Raw genomic sequence first — 23,263 nt, 5'->3', positions numbered from 1 at the left:
TATTTGTTGAAAGAATAATTTACTATAGCTTTAAATCACCACCCCTCTTCTGGCCCAAAGTTCTCCCATTCAATTTATTTTTAAAAACTGAACAAACAACACTGACCATCCTTTGAGAAATGTATCTGCCTAGTCAAATGTTACTCTTTTCTCATTATGAGACTGATGTGAGATTCTAGTATGGACTGCAGAATGTTAACACACACTAGTTTCCCTAAGTGCCACATTTAGTTCTTCTGGCCTGAGACGTGCGGGCCTAGGGCGGTATACAAATGTAATGAATAATAATAATAATGACAACACAAGGAGCAACTTAGGCGTAACTAGTAGCTTGTATGTGCCCAGTGGGATGGATCCAAAACTCCCACCCTCCACTGGAAAACTTCTTCAGTCAAAATGGAACCTTTAGATCCAACCCAATTGCACCATTTTTCTTCTAGAGCGCCAACCACATTTCATATCAAAGTCTCCTTAGCATTTAAAAGTTTTTTTCCCCTTTATGGGTGGTTTTCAACTAGTAAGACGGAATTTAAAAATTCTTAAACAAATGTGTGGTTTTCCATGAAGGATGTTATGCCTTCCACAGGTACACTCCATTCTATGTGCACACACACATTCCTTTAAAGCCAGAAGTGGAGAACCTCATGTCCGGAGGCCAAATCTCTCTGTTTGGCCCTTGGAACTTTCTGTAAATCACACTCCTCACCAGTGCTGCACCATGTTCATGAACTGTGTCAATGCCTCTTGCTTGCCTGCGTGGAGGACAGAAGTGTGTGTTTGTGTGCATATGTAGGAATCTCTGACTTTTGCTTGGCAGGAATTTAGCCTTCCAAACAAAGGTAAGAACTACATCTGCTGTTCTACCAGTTTTTGCCTTTGGTCCTATCCAACACTGGCATCCAAGCCCCCCAACACTGTTCATGAAGAATGTGGTCCTTCTGTATACTACTAACATGGCATTGATTCATTTTAAAATAACATCTGGCTTTTAAATATTTGTATGATTTTGTAATAAATCTCAATGTTTTCTAAAATATCATCCCATATACATATAACCCATGAAAGAATTCTGTAGTTTACAGTTCCACATATAGCCATATGAATTCAGTTAGTTAAGAAAACAATTAGTGCTACTCCATGTTTATACCTGACATACCTTTACATCAAAGTAAATGGGCAAGTAAAAAAAATATTCTTTTAAAAAAAATACAATAAAAACATGATACCTGGGGTAGATCTGTTCCCATCATAACAAACAATTACCTATCCACATAGCTATAGAATTCATCTGTTGGTAGTTCCTTTGGGCAGAATCTTTTGATTATTATTATTTAAACAAAGAAGACACCATGGGCACCAACTGGGTCTGCATGAGTGGAGCTCCATGCAGAGGGATTGCCAATAAGGGCCAATACAGCCCTCCTTTGTCCTTGTAAATTATGTTCACACATTGCATCAGCCACTACCCAGAAAGGTTGCTCTGTTTGCTTTCCATTGGTCAGGTAGTTTGCTTTCCATTTGCTCATTCAGGTCTAGCCAAGAATTTGGTCTGAACTCATTTAAACACCTGACCACTGCTAGATTGAGAGGGAGGACTGGGGGCAGAGCAAATAGAACACACACTAGGATCTCATTCTGGCTAAAGGCCAACACATACAGAATATTCTGTTAGACCCTATGACAATCCCTCTACTCAGGCCCCTGCAGAGCTTTTCTGAGGCCTGGGGCAGGAGTCTTGTTAGAATAAAATTATAAACTCAAACAAAAAAGCAGTCAGTTCCTGGTGGGGTTCCATGGCCAGTTTAGCCCTCCGAAACCTGGCTACACCTGCCCTACATGGGCCTGCCTCTACTCATATGAAGAGGGATCATACTCTAAAACACAGCTATATTCACAGGCTGTTAAACCACCATAAATAATTCTAAAAATATGTTTCTTTTTGTGATTTAACTAATCAACAGCAGCTACTACATCTTCTAGCTAATTAAGGAGTTTATAGGCATGATGATGTTCAATTATAAAGATGGTAGCAAAATACAAGCTTTCATCAAAGGCTACCTAAGAGATAGGGGGAGCGAGAATATGAGGCCCAATATATTTTACTTCCAAAACAGAAACCAGGTATTAAATATTAGCTCTTAGAACTTAAATCTATGCTATTATGTTACTACACAACTGAATATATCACACTATGCAATCATTTTTGATTTATTAACACCAGCACTTCAAAGGCCAGATAGAGCTATATACAACCTTAATTTTATTAAAGTTAAGAGCCCTTTTACACAGGGTGTGGATGGCATCTTTAGGTTCTTTGCTCCTGTTTAAACATGAATTATAAGGAATTATTTACAAACAAAAAGCTATGATGTTTTATTATAAAAAATCCTAATTGGTTAAGCCGCTTAATAAAACAACATACCTATATAGGCGTCTCCCTGGATTCGTAGATATTTTCTTCTGAGGAGGCGTTCATAAAGGACCTGCATGCTGGGCTTGGCTAGTTATAAGGATTGTACACACGACTAGTTACTACACTCCTTTTTCCATCTGTGTTTTATTATTATTATCCTTAAAGTTAGTAAGAAAGTTTTATCACTCACCTAGTAATTAGTGCAATTAGATAAGAAAAATTAAAGAAGAGACTTTAGGAAAGTTCTAGATAAGGAGTTCTGGATGATGTACATTATGAATTTATTGGATTCTTATCACCTGTTTGGGTTTTTGTTTGTTAAATCATGATTGCCCAAATGCTAACAATTTCTGTTATGTGTGAGGCGTATTTTATTTAAAAAATTATTTAAAAAGTCAATTTTGAAATAAAAATGTACATCAGATAAATAAGTAAAAGGAAGGCAAAAGGAAAGACAGAGAATATAAGGCAAGTCAAAAGAAAAGAAAAGCAAGGCTTTTTCCTGAAATTTAAATAGGATTTCAGAATTTCAGGATTATTTTCTCCAAGAATCCCATTTGAATCTCATTATTTTGAAAGCAAATTTTCCAAGAGAAGATTCTATATAGCTTATAACTAATAAATACAATAGTTAGATCATCTTGCAAGTCATTCATAATATTATTTTTAGTGACTACAATGCTGTGCACAGTTGCATGTGAGTATGCCCCAATGACTTCATTCAGAGTTACACAGATGCAACATTACTGGATACAATTTCATAGTTTTAAAAACATATTTGCTTAGAATCATTTTAGTAGTATTAGCGCATATAACTAAGGCATCAAACACTTTTGTAAAATACATAGGCCAAATTAAAATATTCAATAACAAAAATTTCAGAAATTCACAAATAGAATATTAAAAACAGAAACTGTCAGCAATAGAAGCATACATTGAAAGCTACTCCCTTTCTACTTTGAAGTTCCCTTTTTCAAAACAGTTGAGTAATTTGCGAATGCAACATGTGGGCTTGATTAAATTATTACAGAAGCATTGTTTGAATGGTTTTTTGTATATCTGCTACTGGTGAAACACACTTTTTAGAGACACAATTCACAAGCACAAACAGGGCATGTAAACCACTATTGTGCAAGAGGTGGAGACACTTGGCTTACTATGCAATGGGCAAAAGTCCAATATGGTATCACATGAGTAACCAGGGTGATTACCCCACAGAAAGTGACATCCTGGTTTGCATACTAAACACTGCATTCTGAAATGTGCAGCAGTGCTAGAGTAGCTGGACTGAAATTAGGCCAGTCTGCATAGTTTGCACAGGTGTAAACAGGGATGATGCATTAAAAGAATAGTGAGGAATATAATCACCAATAAAATCTTGTAATTTCTTTTGTCACCCCTAGAGTCAAAGTCTTTTTAAATTTTGCATTATTTTATTAATCAATTCCTTGAGTGAAGCTGTATGTTCAATCAAGTGATAAGGCTCAGAAGCATCTGTATGTTCTTTTGATGATGGAATTAAACTCCCTTGGACTATAATATGTAACAGAACTTTGTAGGTTTCAGCGTATTGATAAAGAATGACTAAACTTTTATTATTTTAATTAAAGCCAAAGGTATTTGAGCTCATACTGGATGTGTGTGTGATATAGCTACAATTATTTTGAGTTGTTGAAGAACCAGGAGGACCCAATATAAAGCTATCACTTCTGTGCAGGTAAGTAATATTATAAGCACACCTATGAGTTTCTCTTTTTTCATACTGAACCACAACACACTTTTTCATCCTCTCAAAGTTTAAACTGGAGCCTAATTGTCTTGTTTGGTAAGGGTCGGGAGGTGGCTAAAAGCACAGAAAGGGGAAGGAAGTGCTTGTGCAATACAATAATGTTTTATGGTCAAAGTTTAGCTGTTAACTCTGGAGAGATGCTCTTCTTGGCTTACCTCAAGCCCTCTCAAAACCCATTTTCAAAATGATAGTTGTACAAGCTATTGTGTTAAGAAACTGCAAAAATAAATTGGGCTTCTCCTATGTCATATCTATTCCAGTGCTACCCAAAATGCAAGTCCACAGCCATTGGTCCCAGTAACTCCACCACAGCCCTGGTTGGGTGGGATGCATCAGGTACCAAATATGGCAAGAGTCCCTCACACTTGCAGGAGGAAGGGGGGGGGGAGATGCCAGTCCACCACATCAGATAGCTTGAAAAACACTGGTCTAGTCAATAAATACTTCAGTTGGAGTATTTAGACTTAAACCAATGTACCAAAAAAACATACTTCTTTTTAAATTTATGTATCTTGGGCAGAGCCCTGAGTAAGGACCTCCACTTGCTCAACAGGGCTTACACCCCTCTCTTCCTCCTGAATCCACCAAGTGGCCAGGGTGTGGGGTTGAGAGAACCCTCAGAACAGCATGTGGTGGGAAGAGAGGGGGAATTCTTCCATCTGGCAAGCTGCAATGCTTGCACAGACAGAACATTCATCATAGCCCAATGTTGAATTCCACTCGTAGTTTGTATTAAAGCCTTAACTTCCGCCACTCATAATTTTTGATAAATGTGTACAGAACAGCCAGCATGTTCTTTTTCTTTTTTGTCTTGTAATTCTTAACTAAAGATTCACCCTTGTGGTCTCAAACCAATATTGACAGCACAGTGCTTTATAAGTGAGCATAGCTAATATTAATTATAGATAATGGATGTGTTTACACATAATGCTAAGCCATGGTTTGTTTTAATCATGATTTTTTTCCAGCAAATTATGAGCCATCTCAAGAGATAAGGCAACAAACCATGAATTGTTTCTCCAAAACATAAGTTTGTTTTCCAGCTGCTTTTGCCTTGTGCTTCTGCAGCCTGACAAGTATCTAGGGTGGAAAATCAAAATAAACCATGGTTAAGAAGGGCTGCTGCATTTTTACATCACTCCAAACCATAGTTAAAACAAACAACAGTTTGTAATCCAACAACAAACCATGGCTTTACATACGTTTGTTCCTAGAAAACAATGGTTAGTCTGCAGGGCTAAGTTCAGACGTTCAGACAAACCATGGTTTAGTGTTATGTGCAAACCAGACCACTAAGTACAGATATAGGTTTACCATTCAACACAACTGTTTTAACCTTTTATTCTAGCATATTGCACTTTAGGTATTTTGTTCTTAAAGGTAAAAGAAGCAGGGCAAATCTTAAGTCAAGAAGAACAAACAAAAATAAAAGACAACCTGTGCAATATATTAAATCTGAGGGCAGAAAACAGAGTTCATGTTTATACTATCTGCTAAACTAATACCAGATATGCTGCAGACATCTAGTACTATAAAAAGTGCTTGCTGATACATATAGAAGCAAATAAAGTATTTATTTCACATACCTGCATCTAATTTCAGACAGGAAGGCAGCTCTTTTGATAAAGTGGTGAAATAGCTATGTAATCCTTTGAATGCAATCAGCAAACTGGCACAAAGTGTACGGTGGAGATTGTAAGCATGATTCAAGAAAGTCTCTGCTATTATAAAACTGCAGCCCTAAAAATAGATATGTAAAGTTATCAATTCAGCACTAACAGTTACAGCAAAATTACATTTAAAATTACAGCAAAATTACATTTAAAGATGAAGGACAGGTCACAAAAAGGTATGTCTAAACACAGCATTCAGCTACCCACTTCTGGTGGTAGCCCTCCATGCCCGTCTACAAGAAGCTCCCCTAAGACTGGGGCATTTTCACCTCCAGAGCAGCAGCTATGAGGAACTGTTATTGGACAGAGAATAAGAAAACTACAGTGGTACCTCTGGTTACAAACGTAATTCGTTCCGGAGGTCTGTTCTTAACCTGAAACTGTTCTTAACCTGAGGTACCATTTTAGCTAATGGGGACTCCTGCTGCCACCGCTGCAGGAGGTACCACTGTAATGATTGTAATGACATTTCCATGCAGATACAGGACATTCAGGGCTGAAGGCTGCAATGCTGTACCATACTACTTTTTCAATAGGATTTTCGAGTAAATACTTAAAGGAAAAATCTCAGTGTATTTAAGAAAACAATACTGTGAAACTGTGAAACCTTATCTATTACGCAGTATCACTGAAAAGCAGTCAACACTTCAAGCAATGTTCTAAAATGCCCAATTCTTAACTAACACATTCATTTTGTGCAACTGCACTGAGATACAAACGCTTTGTGTGTTAAAAATAATGTTGTTAAATATTTATCATTTCTTTCAGCAATTAAAAAAATAAATAAAAACAATGATTACAATCTTACATCAGCTGATAATTGTTTGGTGTAATTGCTGCCAAAAACAACACTTTCAAGAGAAGGAATCACAGAATCCCTGTTCTGTGCGGGTGCATTTCTGTTTAGCCAAGTATTTTTGACAGGACGAGGAAAGCTAAAAAAAAGGGAAGAAAGAAAGAAAAAGAAATGTGTGAGAGAGGGACGGAGGAGAAAACAAAATTCAGAATAGAAATGCAAGGTAAATTAGAGACACATGGGCGAAGAACACACAGCATCATTTTAAACAATAACCCAACATACTTTTTTAGGTGTCTGCTGCAACTAGAGGTACATGCCAGTGTACTTCTTAGAATCTAGATGGCGGATTCTGATTAGAAATGTAGGAAGTTTGCAAGTATAATTTGGCAGGTGAACGAACTGAAAACATTGGCTGGAATCTAAAAACCTGTGTAAGTGATATTGGGTACTGATGATCACTTGGGGTTACAGCAGCACCCATACCATAAGGCCAACCATTTTTGAAATTAATGTGACTTTCAAAAGCAGTTCTTGATATGGCAAGGGGTGTATGTGTATATAAGCAGTAGGTCTGCAACTTATGCTCACTTTACATACATGAGCGCAACCTTTTATGGGGGGGGGGGGCCGAATAAATAAATAAATAAATAAATAAAGAGTGGAGGAAACCCACTGTTCTCTACTCTCCATTTATTTATTTCCCCATAACCCATGCAACCAGCTGGTTTTCCTTGTTTATTGGGCTATGGGAAAGTTGTGTGAGGTCCTGGGATGCTCCCAGAACCCTCACACTTCCTTTCCAAAGCCCAGTAAGCAAGACAGCATCTTCCTAGGGCCGTTGTGAAACCTTCCCAGAGCCTGGTAAGCAGCCATCTGCTGGGGGGAGAGGGGCTATTGGAAGACACAGAAGAAAAAAAATCACACTCAAATATATATGTCTAATTTTAGATTTAGTTTTTTTTTAAATGCATCACATGCAAGAAGATGCAGAGTCTTATTCACATATACTGTCTAAAATTTACAGCTTCAAAATAAAGCACTGTGCAGAAAGCATCTCGTATAGTGTCATCCAGGACTTGTAAAGCAAAGCAGTGGCAGAAACATGTTTTCATTATCATAGCAGAGAAATTAAGTATCACTTATCCTTCCTTTTGCTTGTTGTTCAAACAGTTCCAACCATTTTTGGTCGTATTTTGTTAAGACAAAAACAAGGACTTAAGCAACTTTAAGAGAAACTGAAGATGAAATGCAGTAAGGGTACAGTGCACTCCAATTATACCATATATGCTAAGTTAAATTAGCATAATCAGCTAGAGTAGCAATAAGCAAGCACAGCTATGGACATTAGGCTCACACACAGTCAGTTAAAGAAACTTTTACCTCCAGCTTAGGATCTGAAGGGAAAGTTATGCAGTGAGAATGTGCAAGCTGTAGCAGCAAATACAGCCCAAGCACCATCTCCCTGTTTGTCCATTACACTCATAACATTACTAGTCTAACCCAGGAGCAGACACACATTTTATTGCCTGTGTGGGATTGTGACTTTGGTAGACTCCAAATCCACACTCCTTCTACTGCAAGACCTTTCATGTGATGCTCGATCAACACATTCAGTGTAAGAGAAGTGCACTGTATAATATGTGAAGAATGATCAGGGAAGAATACCACCACTATTATTTGTTTCCTTTCCACCACCTTTAGGAAGCAGGACACTTTAACTGAGTTAGGGCAACTTCCGAAGAAACCATCAAATCAGAGGAAGACATTATTGCCACCATAACAGAAGAACCTCAACAGATGGACAGACCTTTGCCAATAATAGAAATGGCAATAGACAGCAAAAGCACTAACACCATCCAGGAGAGGCAACTAATCTTCTCCATTTGCCACTAACCATAGCCAACAGCTAATCCTTCTAGCTTCCAATTCTGGATAAGAAGATTCTTCTCCTTCCAGCAATCCACCATTCCTTTCTCCTACTAATCTGTGGCACAAATGGCTGTGTTACAAAAAGAAACACACAAACTGTATTCTAAAAGGGCAGGGGGAAATCCTTTCTGAAGAGTTAACGCACTACGCAGCCTTCTCCGAGCTGTCACCCTCCACACATTTTGGACAATGCCCATCAGCCAGAGCCAGTGCTGTACTGGATGAGACTGATAAGGAGTTCTAGTCTGAAATATCTGGGGAGGGTGTCAGGTTACTGAAGGCTGAGCTAAGGTGTTTACAGTAATTTTCATTTTGCCTCTTTCACTGCTGGTGTTTTATTACGCTAAACGTGAAGCATGTTATAGCATGCATGTTTTAAACTAGGGGTTATGCCCTTGCTTACTCTGCTTGCCAACACCCCACCCCACATTTAACACCCTAGAGCACAGGTTTTCAACCTTTTTGGGTCCACGGCTCCCTTAACCAACCACATTCTCTCTGTGGCACCCCTGTGGGGCTCAAAAGCCCAGTTATGTCACCCTTTGCCTGCAGAGCTAGCAGCTCCTCACCCCTTTTTGAAGCCTCACTTGTGGAGTGTTCCCTCAGCCTCCTCTATTCTCCCCTCTCCTTGGGAGTCCTCTGGGCAGCTGTACCTGCCACCCCTGGTCTCTGAGCTGCCCCGCCCCACCCCAAAGAGAGGTGCTTCCTCACATTGCCCCACAGGGGCCTGGAAAGCAACCCCTGGTGAGCCCAGAGACACCATTCGCCTGGTGAGCTTGTAGCCAGGGCTGCTGCAACAAACAGCTGTGCAAGCCTTTGGGAGGCAGAAACGCGAGAGGGCATCAGAGGAGGGAGGAAGAAAAGAGAGACAGAGGCCAGTGTTGTCCGTGGCACTCCTGATTATCATTCAAAACACCCAGGCTGCCATGGCACACTGGTGAAAAACAACTGCCCTAGAGTTTCCCCTTCCTACTCCATGTAACTGCTAAGCTCACTTTTCACCTTCCCAACCACATTTCTGAACCCATTTCACTCTTCTACTCTGCAGCTCCGCTTTGCACTCATTTTCACCTTCACCACCATGTCCATGCCTCCCACACACAAAAAAATCCCTATGGTAACCCCTTGCACCTTCCTCCTCCCACACATTGCAACTACATACATGCATTCTTTTATTCGACCGTCAGTCAAAAAAAATACATTTGTACAGAATTAAAAACCTCTGAAGGAACTTTGAAGAAAAAAAAGGAAAAACATAACCCACAATGGGATGGAGCTAAACAGATAGCCCCATATCGTACATTGCAACTACTAAGCACCCTTTTCACTTTGCACCCAATTATGAAGCTACTATCTCCTCCTGTTCTTCAGAACATTTCTTGCCCTTGCTTTCATCCTCAATCCCACTTCCATGCTTCCTACACCTTTTCTGAAATCCCCTTTGCACCCTCACTTTTTCTTTTCCTCCCATCCTTCTTCCTTCCTTTTCTCAACTTTCCCCTGTACACAGATCACCCAAATTTCCATACCTTCTCCTCTCCCTTATTGTGCACCCATGCACCATTATCACCTTCCCCTCCTTTTCATACCTCCTCCTTCCTTCGACTGTCCCTTGCATGCAAACCTCCTCTTTTCTCCCATTCTTCAGACCCCCTAGCACCCCCCCCATGCTGATAACTTGAAGATAAATCGACTCTTAAGAGCTAGCCTGCTGGTTAGCTTGCTCAGTTAGAGAACGTTAAGTACAACTGGTGGGTGTTGTACATATATGATTGCTTGCTTGTTAACAATGGAAATGTAATATTGGCTTCCAGAAACAGACTGAGCTTCACTTCATCCTTGGAACATCCAGTTCCGGGGCTTTTTACATGCTGCTGCCAGTAGAGATCCCACTAGTGGCACTTCCACCTACTCTCAGATTTGGTGGGAGTCAACTAGGGCTGGGCAGAGAGATGCCTCCATTCAATCCAACATCACCCCACAGACTGCCAGAAAGGTGGCTAGGGACTCTGTCCCTAACAAAATATCCCAGAGAAAGAGATAAACCAGAATACTGCCACAATTCCTGTACTAAAAGCATTATAAAGCAAGATTATCATAGCCTAGGCCACCAAAGTAAACAAGCCAATCTAAACTCTATTAAAATAATCATGAAATGCATCACTTCATTACTTGATTAAAACTAGGGCAGAGGTTTTTCTAGCAGTTATGGTTGTGTGATTTATCATTGAGTAGCTCCTGGGATTACCATCTTCTTTCTATTCCAACAGAAAACTGAAACAGAAATTTCAATTAAACTGAACTGATATTTATAATACCCAGAGTTTACACAGAACTAGTCACTGGTATGTATAATACACATTTCAAATAATCACCACTCCAACTAAATTACTATCACTTTAATGACCAAACCAACAAGCAATTAATTATTTCATTTTATTAAATGATTAATTTGAAAAAGTATAAAATCAATATTAAATTACCTTATTAATGGTTGGTGAAGAGCTACTAAAGAGGCATGGACTATAACAGAGATGACAGAAAGGTGAAAGTAATCAAACATAACATTGACATAGTGATGAAGGCCTCGGTTTAAGGTAAAGTGCAACTTTAGTGTTCTGCTGCTAATTAGCTGCAATGTGCTCAGGTCATCTGGCCTAAAAGAAAAAGAGTATAATCACAACCAACATTTTGAAAGTAATTTAATACTACAATAATGCAAATCAATGCTTAAAATCTCCTGTACCATAGTTACTATAAAACAAATCCATCAAGATCCAACTATTTGTTTGATATGCAGGACCTGCAATGAAACAGTGGTGCTCTGTCCAGTGAAATAACTGAAGTCTCCCTTATACATCTCAATATTTTTGTATACAGAGGATTTTGCACATAACTACCCATGTGAAACTCACAATGAAGTCAATATAACCTACATATGTGGAACTGCACAGAATTTGACTATCAATTTTTATATAAACATCTGATGGAAAAATCTGTTAAGATGGAAACACAATATAATATATAATAAATTCAAGTATAGGCATCTGTCTCTGGAAAACCTCTCAAAGAATTAGTCCCCCACCCACCCACAACTTCAATGACTTTTAGAAAGTGCATGCCTAATTCAAGGGCTGTTTTGCTTACAGGAATTTCAGTACATCCATTGACTTCACAATCCCTGTTTCCCATTACTTTAACATTAGGGGGAACACTACATGAAAATGTGGTTCAGTTTCCACCAACACTGAAACAAATAATTCCTTGATGCACAGAGAACTTTGAGCAAACACCATTTCTCTAAAAGTAGAAATAGCAAGAATATGAATGTTTAGTTTTAAACTTACGAATAATCTGTATCTGTAAAGTGTAGATCTAAAGAGAGCAGGAAATTCATTTCATTCAGAGACTCTTCAATCTAGACAGGCATTTCAGAAGAACAATTATATATTATTGTTATTAATACAAACTATAGTTTTACTATACAATCCTATCCAGACTTACTAACTTTTCTTTAAAAAAAAAAAAAATTATCCTACCCATCTTGCTGGGTTTCCGCAGCCACTCTGGGCAGCTTACAACATATGTAAAAACACAACAAAGCACCAATCATTAAAAAACAAAATATCCTATACGAGCAACAAACAATCCAATAAATCAATAGAAACCCATAACAACAACAACAATAGCAATAATAAACAGTTTACTGTTATACCCAAATTAAAATAAACCACCAACCCTAACTAAACATTTGAGCAACATCATCCTGACAAAAACAAAACAGAGGAACCAAAATTAGAACTATTTAAAATATTTTAAAACATTTTAGCTGGTTGCCGCAACCCAACAGTCGTTCCAGCAATGTCCCTCCGGCATCTCAGGAGGCTCTTTTAGGAAGGACACAAAGTGGCTTCAAATCAGTGTGAAGGTAACTACAAATATGCATGCATGAAAACAGGGGAATAATCCAAAAATGAAATGAAATCAACAGCGACAATATAAATAAATAAAAATGTACTGTGTATTTTGGGTCTATGGACCGCAATAAAGTTGTGTGTATAAACAAAAACACACAGTGCCATGCATTCCAAATTCACTAAAATTTACTAAAAAGTATTAATATACCACCCTTAATTTCTCATCAATTCCAGAGTGGAGCATAGTAAGTCGAAATACAGTAATAAAATATCTTACAAAAGAACTGCAGATAGAACAGTCAACTGCAATTATTCTTCTTGAACACTAATCAAGTTTTAAAACACCTGGATGACTAAGAGAATCCTAGATCTTGTCCTGGATACTGATCATATAGAATGGTCCTATTTTAATGCTATGCTCCCATGTCTGCAAGGCAGAGAGGGGATCACTGCTAAATCTTCTTGTATTGGTTGAGACCAAAACCACATTGGAATAGGGAATTCATGTTGTCATAACATTTTGAATGGCAACAAGAATCTGCAGTGGACCAACCACGGTAAAGGGAAGAACTCGGGGTATTGGGGGCATACTGGAAGAGAAGTGGAAGTTAGTCAGAATTCTGACCTCGCTCAGGGTCAATCCAACCTTCAACAATGGCATAACATTACTTGTGCTAAAAGTGCTAAGTTAATGCACTACCAACTGAAATCAATGAAGAGCTCTACATGCTTCCAACTCAATGGGGCCATAGGAGACTATACTGCCATCTATTCCTGGGAGTTTTCTTGTGTCCTGTTGAAGGGGTGTATTTGTCATGGGCAGGATAATGTCATGGTATTATTCTGCTGCTGCATATTTACTGGCTGCCTTCCTCTTAATGGGTAATACTGGTGTGCAACGCTGTAGCACCCAGGGATGCTGCAGGAGTATCTGTTAGTACTGCAACATTAGCATTTATGTCTACATCTACTGTTGTTGTTCCTGGTGCACACGATTGATTGTGTGTTAATTCGTCAAGCTACTTTAACAGTTAAATATATGCTATTACCTTTCTTTCATCCAACAGCATTTTAATTTTGAAGATCATAACATCATCCACAGACACTTCCTCATTTTTATAAAGAATTTGAAAGGTTTTACTGCAGACCACATTGTCATGGACTGAAGCTGGAAAGGCAAGATCAGCACCTAAAGAATATGGATAAGAGGCAATCAAGGCTCAAAATATCCTGATTCTATGTATACTTACAAAATGACAACTGTACCATGTTTTGGCTTCATTTTAAGAAATGGTTATTTGTAATAATTGGTTTTGTCAATCATGTAGCGTATTCTAAAAAGACTGTCCATTCAAACACTTGAAAGCTGGTTTGACAGCAAGTATAGAAGGACATTCTTAGTTACTTTAATAGATAACAAACCAGTTCCCAGCGCCAGTGTAAATTTATAGACAAGGTACAAAAGCAGTGATGGAAGTAACTAATAAGCTGCAGGTTAATGAAAAGTAAATCCAAGAAAACCTGGAACACAGTATAAAACTACTTTTGCACTTCAACTTTCCCCCCCTTTTCAAAAGATCCACTAAATTTTCAGTAACCGCTTAAATATTTTGTTAAATACAGCACTGTTAGCATTTCCAATTTGAGAATGAAGGCTCTTAAGAATTCTCAAAGGGTAATGTTTCTTGTCAAGCCCCAAGTACTCATTTTAAGCAGCCCTCCAACAGGCAACAATATATGCACAAATGGCCCTAAAGTTCACAACCACTCTCAGAAGTATTCACATGACCCAAACTGGTAATTTTTGTTATCTGATGGACAGCCCTTTGGGAAAGGGAGAGGATGTGGTTCTGCAAATTCATCCTCTCTCCACCACCGAACATATTCTAGAGCAGATGGGAGCCACAGAGGTAAGGTGAAATAAGCAAAAATTGTATTCTTCCTCAGCAAAACTAGCATTTGCTGGAAAAAAGAGTCTTCCATCATGGGAAGGACACAACTAGATACAGCCCTTTTACATTTCTCCAAGATCTTTAAAACCAAGTGTTTTCACCTATCTTAATTGCAGTATTTTTCGCTCCATAAGATGCACCCTAGTTTTTAGAGGAGGAAAGGGGGAAAGCCCCATTTTTTGAGGATCAGCTCAAAGTTGTTGAGCTTACTTTGCAAAAGGAAAAAATCCTGTTTTTATGGGGTCCAACTCACTCTGCAGCTTCTTTAGGAAAGGAAAGGGAGCCATTTCTACAGTTTCCAGACAGATAATCTAATCAGCCAGTCACATGTCACTGGGGAAACAAACAGTCTCCATCTGCAGAACATTCAACATTGGAGGCCTGGGCAAGGGGGCGGGGCCGGAAAGGGAGCCGGCGATCGAACACATATTCACCCCATAAGACGCAGAACATTTCCCCTTACTTTTTAGGAGGAAAAAAGTGTGTCTTATGGAGCGAGAAATACAGTAATCAAGTAATCAAAAAGTATATGATTAATTAATTAACACATCTTTAATCATTTCAGAGTTCTTGTTTATTAAATAGTAATTAATTATTCACTAAAATAGTAATGAAAAGATGTTTACTTACTGGTTGCACGTAATAGGCTTGCTTCAATTTTGTGTGGAATTCTTGGAGGAATCTTCATTGATACACGTATCTGGTAAAAGCTACAGTAAACAAAATTATTTTCAAACTAATACCGTTTTAACATAACCTGTTATGTATATATTTCCCCATCAAGTGCACTCTTCAAGAGGGTCATAGAAACACTGAATGAAATCAGTTACAAAAGTATTTTATACACTACTGTTAATCGTAATTAAAATAATTCAATACCAATTAGCCAAATGAGAAAGAAGCATAAGGTCAAAGTAAAAAAAAGTTAAACATATTATAACTCCACCAGCTAGCTTTGTGTTTTTTATTTACAGTAGGCTTCTGATCAGCGTGGATTTGATTTAAATCAAGGTTTAAATCACTAGTCAGTAAGACTTTATTTAAATCCTTTTTTTACAGAAAGACTCATTCTTCCTGGTATAATCTTAATATTTATAACCAGATGAAGGTTTCATTTTTTGAATATTAAATTTTCAGAGTAGTTTTTACAGTTATATAAAAATTACTTATTGGGTTATACTATTAGAAATACATAGACAGATAATTATGAAATTATTGTGAGGTTTAATAAGTTAACTGTTTATATTTGGAGAACTTTTCTGCTGTACTTTATTGGAAGGAGAAAAATAATAATTTCCTTAACAATTTAAACAATTTATTTAACTAAAGCAATAACATTATAGCATATGTATCCATGTTTGTTAACTGATGTGGTTAAACTTAAAAACAAAAAACAAAAAAAACCTTAGACTGAGTTTTAGCACACATGAAAAATTTGAAACAAATCCTCATTTCCTGATGAATAGCCTTTGGACTATAATGTAACCTAAATAGAAAACTATATTTAGAAAGATTTTTCCTCCAAAAACATTTTATTTTAAAAATCCGATTTAAATTTTTAAAAAAACCGATAAAAAAAATTAATCCGTTTTTTAAAAATCAATGATTTTTATCCACCCTGCTTCTGATGCAGTTTACATTCCTACTTAGATGTGCAGAGAAGCCACTGATCCAATTTGGGGCCATGATTTTTTCTGAAAATCTCTATGTTGAGATCATATACAAGGACTTCATTATCTCAATGAGAAGTGATTTTTTGTTTTTACTGGTTCCATTATAAATAGGAACAATTATTGCATATGCTGTGTTATATGTTATTCTATGATATTATATAGAATATGTTATTCTATTATGTTATTCTATGCTATTACCACAAAATTTTCATGAAATGTTTATTACTACTTATTACAATAAATCAAGCTGAAGTATTTGATCAATGATGTTACTGATCAGATTTCCAATCTATTTTGCTTACTCAATTGGTTCTTTAGTATGCAGCCAACCAAATGTTTCTCTTATTGCAACTTAATTAAGTGGGTTTGCTTGTGAGCATCGGAAGTTACGTTGTGAAAATGCTTCATTTATTTTTCAGTTTTCCTTTCACTACTAATCCCTAGCTCTGGAAAAAACTTAAATCTCACATGATCAACATAATCCACATACCGGTATTACAACATGAGCAATATAAAAACAGGTGGCTTCAGACACAATGGAGATTCTACTTTATGATACAATATAGTTTTTAATGACAAATATTTACCTGCTAATCCAAATATATTAATCTCACCAGGGTAAACTCAGGCAAAGTATGCCAACAGGTTAAAATTCAATTCCTGACCTTCAAAATTCAATTCCTGACCTCTGAAATAATAGCCTAACTACAACAAGTCATAAAGTATATTAAACTATGCTTCAGTATTTTGTGAGAACAGCTTTAGATAGGGATGGGATTTTAACATCAATATAATTGATTAAATAAAATAATTTTTAAATCAACTGATGCTTTAATCCCATAATAAGACTGATTTAATTGAAGTACTTAAATGAATACAGACTACACTGGAGGCACACATATTCCAGCTCCCTAATACTTCTGTCAAAATAAAAGTTTTAAAAGACCCTTCCGGTTTCTGCCCAAAAGATAGCAGGTGTTTTGATTTCAGGCTAAAGATACTAAGTTTCCTCCTAGCAAGATAAAAAAGGACAAGCAATGTTCAACTGAGGCCCACTGTGAAGAACACTTTTCAAATAATCATACAGATGGGATTTAAGGCCTCCTGCATCTGAAGTCTTTCTGCTTTATTTTTTTAAAAAAATCTGTTGTAACAGGAAATATTCAAGACTTGTAAGACATTAAAAGTGCCCTTAATTAAAACAATAAATGGTAGCTTTTGTTTAAGAAATGAGTTCTTCCAGGTCAGACACAATATGTCCTTCTTTTCATAGTCCCATAAAGTATCTAAACACTTAAATTCACAAAGTGGGGTTCAGAGGCAGTTTGAAAGAAAACAGGGGATAATGTGTTCTCAGCAGAAGGCTTACAGCAGGAATAGTCTAAGTCACACCTTCCACATGTGGACTACAACTCCCATCAGCACCTGCCAGCAATGCTTTTTCCCCTCTAGAAAAATAGGTGTCGGTGCTCACTGTGAAGTTGTTACAGTAAGTGCCACAACAAAAAGGTGTTGGTAGTGCGTACCCTTGAATACCCCCTGAAAAAAAAGGCTGATGACTTGTAGCCTACAACATCTGTTGTGCACCACATCAGTTTCCCCTGACTTATAGGAAGCAACTTAACCAAGCAACAAGCAGAATATTGTATAGTACTGTATATCCACCAATGAAGGGTACAGCTGTTGTTTTTGAAATACTGAAGTCAACTGCCTCTAGAACCACTTTTTGAATATTTGCTGTCAGATTTGCTGTCACCCTCTGGCCTAACCTAATCATCTTTACTAGGTAAATTAATGTGCTGTATTTCCAACCCTCAATTAAAATAATTTACTTGTTATACCACCCTCAATTACTATGCATACAATGCAAAACTTTGCAGAACTTGTCAACGCAATATTGAATTTGCACTCAGCTGGAAATTTTTCAGCTCAAATTATACTACCTTCCAGAGGTAATATTTCATTGCCTCTTACTAGTTCCAGATAGCTCTCTTAGTACTACTATATCAACATTCCATATGGTGGCTTGCAGGAATAGCCAGAGGATATCTCTCAGCTGTCTGAGGCAGCAAAGAAACTTCCAAGGCAGCTGAGGACACCAGTTGGCAAATACCAAAAACATGGCAGATATAGAATGTTCTGCTCTTTCATAATAGATGGGCAAATGTCAGTGCTTTTCAGAACTGAAACATCTAACAAACATTTTATATTCAGAACATGACATGCATAGTTTGTATACAATTAATTCAGGAAATAAATCAACAAGACACAAAGATATGATAAATACAGACAACTCCCCATTTATGTGTGGGTTACATTCCAGACCTCTGCAGGCATCAGTGAAACAAGCGTAAATGGGAAGCACACTGGAGACTGGCTTGTGAAAAGATCCATCCCAGAGCCCAAAGAGGACATCCTCTTCAAGCTGAAGGGGCGGCAAGGCATGCTCAGCTGACACCCAAGGAAGTGGTGGTGGCAGCTGTGCTACCCTGCAGGTCAGCTGATAGACAGGGAGGCTGAGCAACCTCAACAAAGCCCTGCTGTCCCTCTGGCTTGTGATGTCCTCTCCATGCTCTGGGGAGGGTCTCTTTTCACAAGCAGGAGGACTCTCCAGGGCACTTCTCATTTCTGGGTTCCTGGCACTATGCATATGCATGGACATGCACAAATAGATCGTGTGTAAATGGGGATTTGCACTTATGACTAATTCTGTCCTCTTTAAAAAAAGAAAAAGAAAAGAAAGGATGATTCCAAAGAAAGCCCAATACCCAGGGCATAACCCCAAAAGGGTGATTGTAGAAAGAAAAAAATCTGAAACAGATTTGGAAGCACCAATATATTGATTACAGAAGACAAATGCATTATAAACAATGAAACCAGAATTTCATCTGAATGAATTGTGGCCACCTTCAATATCAACATGCTGTCATTTTACAAATATCAAAAATGGACATTGTATTTAACTCAATATTCTACAATACTGAAAGGATGGAATCTAGTAGTTTAATACACACATATACTTGAATTTCTAAGTATAGAATGCAGTTCTATGCACACTTACTCAGCAATTAGCCCTACTTTCTGCAATGAGACTTACTTCTGAATAATGCATAGGATTGTGCTGCAAAACACTTCTCACTCAATTTAAGTCATACAATGACTGCATTTGCACATCACAGTAGGCTTGGGTTGGGGAACCTTTTCTGGCTGGCATGCCTGATCTTTATCTCCCAACCCCTACATGGCTAAATGTCACAGGTGGGTGGACCTGTGCACGTGTCAATCATCTGAATCACAGTGACATCAGGTGATGCTGTGCTTTGAAGCCTCAATTGTTGGGACTTCAAAGCAGAGCATAGGACTATTTGATAGCTCTTTTTCAAGCAGCCCTATGCTGCCCTTTGAACTTCTGAAAACAGGAGGTTTAAAGAGGAGTGCAAATCTGCTTGCAAAGGGGCTTTCAGACAGCCACTCACTGAGTTTTGGCTGTGCACACAACTGGAGAACAGGCACATACAGGCAAACTGAGCTGATGAGTGGATGTTAAAATCCTGCTGCTTTTGCTGTGTTCACCAGTTACCACCTGGAGAACTGCTGTGTACAGCCAACATAAAAGGAAACCATACACATTGATCAGCTGACATCACTCCCACATTGGAGTGACATCAGGTGGGGGTGTTTATATGTGTGTGTGTGTGTGTGTGGTTACATGAGCCAAATTTGGCTGCTTGGTGGGCCAAAATTGGCCCATGAGCTGAAAATTCCCTAACCCACCACCCATGGTTTGGACAGAGCACTAAGCCAGGAATTGTGGTTTGTTTCTCCTGTGTGTTAGCAGGGAGGAGAAAAAAACCCAGTGAGGTACATTCCGGTGACATGGAAACTAGGCCAAACCAGGTCTGTTCCTTATGTGCTGACAAATCACAGCAATCCTGTAAGCAGTAAAGATTACACTCAAAGCTCAATAAAATCAAATCCAAATTTCAGACAATCACTCAGCAGATTATAACCCAAACTCAACATCCTCTTGATCAAGAGTTGTCTCTTCTGTAAAATTATTGAAGACCTGAACACAAACTACTGCCCACTGGATACGTCTTCAATACTTGGCAACCAATAAAAATAAGGTTACCATCCAAGCACCACAAACACAATCAGGATGTTCTCTTGACTATGTAATTACATTGCAGTCACTCCATCTTTCAGTTGGCAATGGACCACAGCATAAAATGAGTGAGTAGATGTGCGAGCAAGGATCTTTAGGTGATTACCAATCATTTTCATAAAAATACACAGCTGCTTACAGCACCTAGAGCACCCCATTTTCCATAGATAAACAAAAAAGCTTATCCTGCCCCGGCTCAGTGTTCTGAATGCTCCCACTGACACCACCTGAAAATAGAGAACTTTTATCCATGCATATGAGAGAACATGTAAACCAAGCTTAAATTGTCTTATAATTTTATTCATGATTGATGCCACACAGATTAGTGAATTTTGATTCCTGACCATCTCTAAGACCCGATTTGAAGTAAAAAAAAAAATCCAGTTACAAGAGCTACATCCACACATACACTTTCTCTCAGGATTTGCAGGCATTCATTAAACTTCCATACAAATATCTCAGGAATTAACACCATCAGAACACAATATTTGTTGTATGTTACCTACCCTCTTTGAAACAAATCCACGTTATAAAACTTGTGGAGCTCCACGGAGAATTCTACCATTGCCTGTACTTCACTCATTTTTATGTAGATGCACAAGTCCAAGAACTGTTGTCGGCACCTTATTTACTGCAGAGATGGAACACAAGATATGTGAGATGTACTTACAGCTGATTACTCCATGACCTATGAACAAGTTTCCTGCTTCATACGTACTGTATGTCAGTAATGAATAAATGTTACATAACCCTTTCTGTTTTGCTTATCTGCTTCCCCATACAATAGCAACAGAAACAGATGCTCCAGCTTGACCTCCACCTTCAAAACAAACAATACATTTTCAGTGCAGAACTAGTTGTATACAATACAATGGAACTGATTTTTTTTTTAAAAAAATTGTTTACCTAAGGTGGAAAATCCTAAGCACATCTGCTAGGAAGTAAGCCCCATCAAATTCAATGGAAGTAAAGGTAAAGGGACCCCTGACCATTAGGTCCAGTTGTGGATAACTCTGGGGTTGCAGCGCTCATCTCGCTTTATAGGCCGAGGGAGCCGGCGTACAGCTTCCGGGTCGTGTGGCCAGCATGACTAAGCCGCTTCTGGAAACGCTGTTTACCTTCCCACCGAAGCGGTACCTATTTATCTACTTGCACTTTGACGTGCTTTCGAACTGCTAGGTGGGCAGGAGCAGGAACTGAGCAACAGGAGCTCACCCCGTCGTGGGGATTCGAACTGCCGACCTTCTGATCGACAAGCCCTAGGCTCTGTGGTTTAACCCACAGCACCAAGTAAAATATGTTTAGGATTGGGCTGCAAAGCAAATTTTCATTCTTCAATTACTCTTAGAGCAGTAAAGCACCCCTTATACAGATTTGGGTAATGAAGGGATAAATAAAACTGCCTTGATTTGTATCAGTGGAAAAATACACAAACCTTAATTTTGTGTCTTAACTATGGAGCAACAAAAGAGGCTCATTTTGAAAAGCAACAATAAACTATAGTTTAGTACAGGGGTCAGAAAGGTTTACCTCGCTTGGGCGAGTTCACTCCAGAGGAGATCCCTCTGTGGACTGGATTGCGCGCACATCTGCAATTTCCAGCGTCTGCGCAGATGCAATTTCTGGCATCTGCGCTGATGCGATTTCTGGCACCACAGACGCGAGTCCCCACGCCATGCCGGTTTAGCGCAGCGCACGGGGATGTGCTGAGAGGGCGGCTTGGGGGCCAGTTAAACGACCCCCATGGGCCGCTTGTAGCCCATGGGCCTTAGGTTGTGGACCCCTAGTTTAGTATATGCATGAACATCAAAGAGCTGTGGGCTCCCTTTCTTCCTCTGGAATGGCAGTGAGAAGTTTGGAAACATTTGCTTCTATTTTTCCAAGCTCCAGGGAATTCAGGTTAGGTCAAATAATTCCAACCAACCAACCAACCACAAGTAACACACACACACATACATGCATATATACATATTAAAAAACAACTCTAGGGTACAGCCGCCCCAACCAGCTCAATGAGTAGGGAACGTGCTCAGTCACCTTCAGTTACCACAGAATGTTCAGCAAGAAAAGATTAGGAAAAGCTAGGTGATAGGAAAGGGGCATACATTGCAACATACTGTTGCATAGCCCACATATCAAGTGCATGTTATCAGTTTCTATTGTAATCATCTACATTTCGTTCACCACAAGTAACATAAAAATTAGCACTGCTGGTGCCATGGAACTTTCTTTCCCTCTCTCCTCCCCATATATGCCCTCAAAATCCACTAAGGAGAGGACACTCCAGTAGACACAGAAGGCTGTTGTGCCAGTTGAGTTGCAGCACTGGATACAGCCCTAATTTTCTAACATTAGACTGACCATTATTTCTCCTGAATAGGTCTGCCACTTCAGTATGGAAAACTTAAAATTAATGTGGAATATCCTCTTCTCATTGATATAATGTAATACTAAAGATGTAATGGGAGTTATAAAGGCATGTTACAGAACTGGACACTAAACTATTTAAAAAAACCCAACAAGATTCCTTTTTACCTCTAGTAATAAATAATCCATTTTGATTAAAGCTAATACGCAGTCTTCCAGTTCCTAATTTCTGCAGTAAAGTGCATACTGCTTGCTCTGCAAGAAAAAGAAATCAAATAATTGTACACTGAATGCAAGCCATTGACACAGAAATTGGTGCTCTTATTTTCTTTAATTCCCACTCACCCAGTTCACTAGTCTCATTAAATTATAGTTTAAAGCAAACTATGTTTTAATATGAATGTACAGCATGTTAATGTGCACTGCTCAAAAGTTCCCAAAGCAATCCACCCCTGCTTGTGCAGATGCCTGTGTTGCACAAACCCAGGCTCATGGTTTGTTTTTCCCAGATAAACCTGAAATTGTAACCATGGGTTGCTTGGAGTGAAATGACAAGCTTGTTTTTTCCACAGCAGAAGCAGGGAAG

At 38.5% G+C, this 23,263-nt stretch overlaps 1 protein-coding gene across 4 annotated transcripts in view; it reads right to left on the bottom strand.

Moving 5' to 3' along the window:
- The window catches only part of FAM135A (family with sequence similarity 135 member A), a 56,344-nt gene that overhangs the window by 23,687 nt on the left and 9,394 nt on the right, over positions 1 to 23,263 (bottom strand). For 2 of the 4 annotated variants that reach the window (XM_033143224.1, XM_033143223.1), the window contains exons 2-10: positions 22,846 to 22,932; positions 20,817 to 20,941; positions 15,103 to 15,182; positions 13,570 to 13,709; positions 11,951 to 12,021; positions 11,087 to 11,260; positions 6,684 to 6,810; positions 5,789 to 5,942; positions 2,423 to 2,500 (exon numbers count right to left, since the gene is read on the bottom strand). In XM_033143224.1, the coding sequence (XP_032999115.1) occupies positions 2,423 to 2,500; positions 5,789 to 5,942; positions 6,684 to 6,810; positions 11,087 to 11,260; positions 11,951 to 12,021; positions 13,570 to 13,709; positions 15,103 to 15,182; positions 20,817 to 20,893 (901 nt within the window). In that variant the 5' untranslated portion in view covers positions 20,894 to 20,941; positions 22,846 to 22,932. The remainder of the gene's footprint in view (positions 1 to 2,422; positions 2,501 to 5,788; positions 5,943 to 6,683; positions 6,811 to 11,086; positions 11,261 to 11,950; positions 12,022 to 13,569; positions 13,710 to 15,102; positions 15,183 to 20,816; positions 20,942 to 22,845; positions 22,933 to 23,263) is intronic. The other 2 variants (XM_033143226.1, XM_033143225.1) reach the window with 2 other exon arrangements.

This window comes from Lacerta agilis, chromosome 3 (genome assembly GCF_009819535.1).
Source record: "Lacerta agilis isolate rLacAgi1 chromosome 3, rLacAgi1.pri, whole genome shotgun sequence".
Lineage (NCBI taxonomy): Eukaryota > Metazoa > Chordata > Lepidosauria > Squamata > Lacertidae > Lacerta > Lacerta agilis.
This window is presented reverse-complemented; position numbering and strand designations above follow the sequence as displayed.